The sequence below is a fragment of the Cyprinodon variegatus genome, unplaced genomic scaffold (assembly GCF_000732505.1).
Source record: "Cyprinodon variegatus isolate N-32 unplaced genomic scaffold, C_variegatus-1.0 Scaffold495, whole genome shotgun sequence".
Lineage (NCBI taxonomy): Eukaryota > Metazoa > Chordata > Actinopteri > Cyprinodontiformes > Cyprinodontidae > Cyprinodon > Cyprinodon variegatus.
This window is the reverse complement of record NW_015150948.1, coordinates 136,383-142,728: the sequence shown is the minus strand read 5'-3', so window position 1 is coordinate 142,728 and position 6,346 is coordinate 136,383. Positions and strand designations below refer to the sequence as shown.

At 38.8% G+C, this 6,346-nt stretch overlaps 1 protein-coding gene across 1 annotated transcript in view; it reads left to right on the top strand.

Moving 5' to 3' along the window:
• hmgxb4 (HMG box domain containing 4) overlaps window positions 1-6,346 on the top strand; it is a 16,492-nt gene that overhangs the window by 6,768 nt on the left and 3,378 nt on the right. Inside the window, exons 6-11 of the mRNA XM_015390370.1 lie at window positions 1,867-2,042; window positions 2,147-2,219; window positions 2,302-2,366; window positions 2,668-2,764; window positions 4,980-5,143; window positions 5,226-5,348. Coding sequence (XP_015245856.1) covers window positions 1,867-2,042; window positions 2,147-2,219; window positions 2,302-2,366; window positions 2,668-2,764; window positions 4,980-5,143; window positions 5,226-5,348 — 698 coding nt within the window. The remainder of the gene's footprint in view (window positions 1-1,866; window positions 2,043-2,146; window positions 2,220-2,301; window positions 2,367-2,667; window positions 2,765-4,979; window positions 5,144-5,225; window positions 5,349-6,346) is intronic.

The following is a 6,346-nucleotide window of genomic DNA, read 5'->3' as shown; positions in this document are numbered from 1 at the left end:
GAACAGTCCACCAAATTAATTCCACAACCTTGGAAGCACAAAATTGTACAAAATAACGACCAACAACATAACCCCCCCTAATGTACTTTACACTCAGAACAACACATTCAGAAATGAGATGTTCTCCTGACAAATAGGGGTGTAAATAATAATCGTTTTGTATCGATGCAACAGCCGACGATCTGATGCATCGATTCACATTTTTTTTTTCCTCTGGTCTATTTTTATCCATTTGCTCCTGGGCGTAATTCTCCCTCCCGTGCTGCGGTGGCGCTAAACCTATTTTGCCCTCCTACCTCGCTTCCTGGTTATACTCTTACAGCAGTGTGTCGCAGTGAGCTTGACACAGACATTTTTTATTTATGTTCAATATGGAAGCGTGGTCTGTGCTACACGCTGTGGGTGTAGATACGGCTGAGGAGGTGAGGAAGTGGGGGCGAGTTTAGTCCGACGACGGAGGGACATGAGGGCCAAAAAGAGGAGAGATCCAGGTGGAAAAAGGCTCCCAGTGTTCTCCCGCACCTCGCTCTTCTAGCGGGTCCAACTTCACGAGTTGTTTTCCGCAATTTCAGTCATAAAAACAAAACTGTAAAAAAAACAAAATTGTAGCTGCGGTCAGCTATAATTTGGGAGAGGTGCAGCGGAGCGTCTGGAGCCGAGGTTTTGCATTGCACTCATTGCACTGATTTTGTGCAGTATTTTTTTATGCACGGCCTTTCAGAATGTATAACGCAGGGATATTATTATTTTTCAGTGAATGAGGTTTTAATAGGAATAGGTGGAGTAAAACGTTTCTACATCTGTTATTTGCTGTTGTTTCTCAAAAAAAAAATGCATAACGATATTACAGCCTTCATTTATTTATTTCAAATTTGAAATATCGTCTAGCATGTAAGGTAAGAAAAAAAAAAAATGAAGCAATTAATCGAATCGTATCGTGGTGTATTCTTGAGTATTGAAAATAATCGAATCGTTGGGTCAGGAATCGATACTGAATCGAATCGCCATGATGGATGTGATTTATACCCCTACTGACAACCACCAAACCCAGACTGCTCCATCAGATTTTGAAATAGAGAGGCACAATTTGTCACTACAGAGAATGCACCTCCACTCCTTTAGACTGCAGTAGAGGCCTGATTTACAGCACTGCTTGCTTTCCACCTGGGCATGTATGGATTGGAAGCATATTGACCGTAGATACAATTGCATAGATTTCTTTAATCTGGAGGCCAGATAATGAGGTCTGTACTGACTGATTTGGCTGAAAGTTTACCTCTTGGTACCGTNACAATTGCATAGATTTCTTTAATCTGGAGGCCAGATAATGAGGTCTGTACTGACTGATTTGGCTGAAAGTTGTTTGCCTCTTGGTACCGTGAACCTCAGCATCCGCTCTCAGTTATCAGGTCCACCACTGTCATGAATTTCTGTTGTTTCCAATGCTTTACTTTCATAACAACTGCTGTCATTACCCTGAGTTCTAACTTAATGTTGACCACTCCTGACAACACTATAGTTAAACATTTACATGCTCTGATACTGAAAGGTAGGAATAGAATGACGAGCATGCAGAAGCTTATTACACTGAAACTTCTTTTGGGTTATCTCTGCACTGCTTTGCATGAATTTTTAGATTTAAATGTCAATAAGTGTGCATCCAGATCTGCTTGGTTAAAATGTAAATGAGTGCAGCAGACCTGAACGTTTCTTTTTCGACTGTCACTGTCCTGGTTACCGTTTACTGTGGAAATACATGATGAGCGGTTATACTTAAAGGGTGACAAAGAGAGCAATACAAGATGCATGAGGAGTGCGTTCTTCTTATAGCCCATAATATCATCATCCTTGTGTCATTTTCCACAGAATCTTCAAAAAGCCACAGCCACTCCCATCCTACTGTCAGCCATAGTGCTGTTGGTCCAATGTATGCCATGAACAAACCAGTCACTCCTCACCACCAAGGCCATGACGGGACAACAGAGAAGAAGAAGAAGAAAGAGGATAAAGACAGAGAAAAGCACGACAAAGATAAAGAAAAGGTTAACATTTTTCAAGTTTTTTTTTTTTTTTTTTTTCCGAACTGAAAATCATTGCAAAGCTCTGTGGGTATTATTGAGTTCTATTGTCGTTTTTACGGATTTAGACGACAACGACAGCATACCAGGTGTTTTGTAAAGAGTACCGGGTCAACATAAATGCAGAGCAGCCTGGTTTAGGTGAGTAAAGTCTTCTTGCAGTCTGTTCCTTTAGATTTATCTCAAAGCTCTTATAACAATGCTTCCTGTGTGTGATGTGCAGATTTTGGGGAGCTAAGCAAGAGGCTGGCAGAGGTGTGGAAATCGATGCCTGAGAAAGATAAACTAGTAAGTTTTCATGTGTTTCAGTGTGATTAATGAAAGTATTTTTTTCTGTTATTGGAAAAAGGAAAGATATTTATATTTACATTCCTCATTCCTTATCCCTGTATTTATCTTTGATGCTGGTTCCAAGTCTTCCCGCTAAAAATAAAATCAAGAAATTTGGAACCTTGGTATTTATGTTTAAATTGACTAAGGATTAAAAACTTGTAATATGGAAAATATTTAACATGATTCAGCACATGAATGTAGGGAGTCTGACGCTTGCTAAGTTAGCAACGGTTAAACAGCTTTGCCTTCCTTTCAGGTTTGGAGGCAGAAGGCCCAGTATCTGCAGCACAAACAGAACAAAGCTGAGGCCACTACTGTGAAGCAAAAGTCCTCGACTGATGGCAAAACTAAAGGTATGTGGGAGGTTTTCTTTATGGGAATAATACAAAGTATTTCTGCTGTAGGGATCCTTTAACTCTATTTTCGCTCTCTGGATACAGTATGTACACTTGAAAAGTGTCAAAATACAACTGGACTATAACCTGTAACGTGTACGTTTTAGGACATGCTCACATCTTAGAAAAAAAAAAACGTTGTAAGGACTCAAGAAAGTGTTCAGGTCTCAATATAAGTTGTTAGGTCATGGAGGGACTTGTCAAGTCTCAGGAAACAAAGTCTGAGAAAAAAGGTGTGAGGTCTCAGGAAAAGTGATCAGGTTATATGAAGAAGTTGTGGTCAGGTTTAAAAGAAAAATGTTAATTTTCAGTTCTCAGGAAAAAAATATTGTGGGATCTCAGGAAAAGGTTTTAAAATGTAAACCGCATAAACTTCACTCTTAGAACAAAAATAAGTGGAAAAGTAATCTTTGTTTGCCTGTTTTAAGTTTAAATTATGGATGTCAACCATGTCTTTAGTGAATTAACTTATAGTTTAAAGTAGAATTAAACAACAAAACAAAAATATATATATTTCAACCTACTGTGTAAAAATCCTTTAAGGGCTTAAATAAAAAAATAAAAAAAACAGCCACTGGTGGCTTTCATTGCAACTGGAGTGAAACAGCGCAGAGGTTGCAAATCTACTCTTCGGCTGCTTGTCTGCAAACAATAAGATTTTCATAAAAGGAAAAATATAATTTAATGTATATTAAAGGTGGTCACAGACTGTGGTGTGTAACAACCTCTTTTTTTATCAGTCAGTGAAACCTTTGCTGATTGGATTTAGCACCGTGCCTCAGTGTGTTTACATCTACATTAACAAGCTTTAAATATGACAGCCGCAAATTTTACTTGGTAGCTTGTGTGAAGGATGGATAGAGACTGCATCGGAGGAAGGGAGCGATTTAATTTAATTATTTATTTGACAGGGACAGTGTACATTAAAAAGCATTCCTGCAAATGCACCAGAATTAGCCAAAAGGCTATTTTTTATTTATTCTCATTTTAACAATCTGTTGTCCCTGGACAGATCTTAAAATTGTCTACCTAAAAAAAACACAACAGTAGGCAGTCTACAATGAAAAATACAAATATAAAAAGAAATAAAACCAGCTATAACTCCTCAAAACTGATTTAAGATATAGAATAAGTGTTCGTTGGACTACAGAGGTTCATAAAATAGAATAAAACATTAAAACTATGTAAATATATATACATACAAAAATACATACATACTAGAGACTGACACGGGAGTGGATTTTCACTCCTGTCCCGTCAGAAAAAAAATGTGTCCCGATCCCGGGCCAGAGTAGAAATCTAAATCCTGTCTCGTCCCACTCCTGGTGAAATTACTCCCGCTCCCGTTCAGAATGACTCCCGCTCCTGCACCACTCCCATTCTTGTTGTCTTCAATAAGATTTTTGCCAAAACATTGAATCTTAATTTCTATGAAGGGTCAGTTAAGTTCCTGTTTCTAACTGTAGTAACTGTTGGTCCCTCCATTGTTTTTGAGCGCGGGTGAAAAATTCAGAGCGGAAGCACTGTTGGTTTTTGGGTCGTGTAGTTTTTTTGACTCGCATTATAGTGTAGGCTTCAAAGAAAAAAAACTACAAAATGGCGGCGCCAGTACTGGATTTTTTCCTTTCTATTTTATTTTATTTTTTGGCATCGATCCTAGTTTTTTTTAGTTACTATTGGTTTGCTCCCGTTAATGTTTAATCCTGTACCGTCCCAATCACGTGATCGTTGCTAATACTGACTCCCATCCCACGGGAATCCCGTGACCCGTGGGATTCCCAAAAAATGTCAGTCTCTAATAAATACAGATCTCCACTTTATTCTTGTAACGATTAGCCACCATTATCTGTACGGTAACCATCACTTATTTCTCACATTTCATCTATAGAAAATGAAGAAAAAAAATTCTTCCTACTCCTTTATAACAATGAACACTTTTTAAATCTTAATTTCTGAGTCAAGAAGATCCGCCTCTCCTCAATGCCAGACGTAAAATATCTATAAATATACCTTTTCTTTCTTTACTGCCTTTTTGGCTGTTTTAAAGAACATATTTGATGTTGTGCGCCTCATTTATTCTATGTTTTCTTCTAACACAAGAAGTAACAAGGAAATGATCTTGTCATAGTTGGATTTATTAGGCGTCAGTCTGAACCGTGTCTTTTCCCATCAGTTGCAGGAACAGCGGCAGGGCTGGTGTCTCCAACCAGAACTCCTGGCACCATGTCTCTGTCCCCGGCTCGGGTGCCAGATGTTGACCCCATCGACGCAGCAGCTCATCTGCAGCTGTTAGGAGAGTCCCTGTCTCTGATTGGCCATCGGCTACAGGAAACAGAGGTGAGCTTCTGCACCACTGTTACCCACATTAATAAAAACATAACTTAGTATGCATTGCATTATGTACGTGTTGATGATTTAGGGGATGGTGGCGGTGTCTGGCAGTTTGTCAGTTCTCCTGGACTCCATCCTGTGTGCCCTCGGCCCGTTGACGTGCCTCACAGCTCAGATACCGCAGTTAAACGGATGTCCTCGAAATGTCTTGGTAATATATACATTCTCTATCTTTTCTACTTGATAAGGTCGAGGTTCCTGCTAACTGAAAAGAATTGCAGTGGTTTGAAAATGTCACAATTTTCCCTCAACCTTTTACCAAATTATTTTGTCGATTTTATGCGATAAATCATGAGAAAATTCTTCATCAATAAAAGTCCCTACCATTCTTTCTGTCGCCGTTTTAAAAACCCACCTTTGCTGCTATTTTTACTCAGGATTCCTTCACCAGCTTTGTGCAAAGGTTTAAGTTTTGCTTCTAGTTCTTCACAAAATAACAAACTGTAGGATTACATGGAGAACTTCTCTAAACGGATGTCTGAGTATGTTCACACTTTTACAAATTTCCATCTGGACTTTGACTAGGCCACTCTAATGCATTAATATGATTTGAGTAATATTAGAGTTGTTTCTTTAACTGTATATTTAGATTTTTGTCCAAATGGAAGGTGAAAGTTTGCCTTAGACTCAAGTGTTTTTTTTAGCCTCTCACTTTCATGATTGCTCTGTATTTAGCTCCATCCATCTTTCCATCAGTTCATTCTGATCTGTTTGTTGGGGTGGAACGCGTATTGGATACCTGTCTCTCACACAGAATTCCTGGGTCGAAGTCCCAACATGGAGAGACAACTGCAGCATCCTCAGGATTCTCATCAGGACATTTTATGAGCAGTTTTTGAATGTAGCAAGGAAAAATCTGAGCGTAGGGGCCTAAATTTCTGTGTAGCAGCCCGCTACGCTTAAATATGCTGGTGAGAACCCCGTGTTTTCACTCTCTCTCCAGACCTTTTTTCCGGTCTAATCACGTTAAATATAGGGATGCACGATATTGGGATTTTGGCCGATATCCGATATGCCGATATTTTAAAGCTCATGTAGCCGATAACCGATACCGATGTTAAAGCTGGAAAAAAATAAGTAGTCATTGAAAATAGCAGTTTTGTTATCCATTTCTGACACTTTGAAAAATAATATACTCAAATATATTTT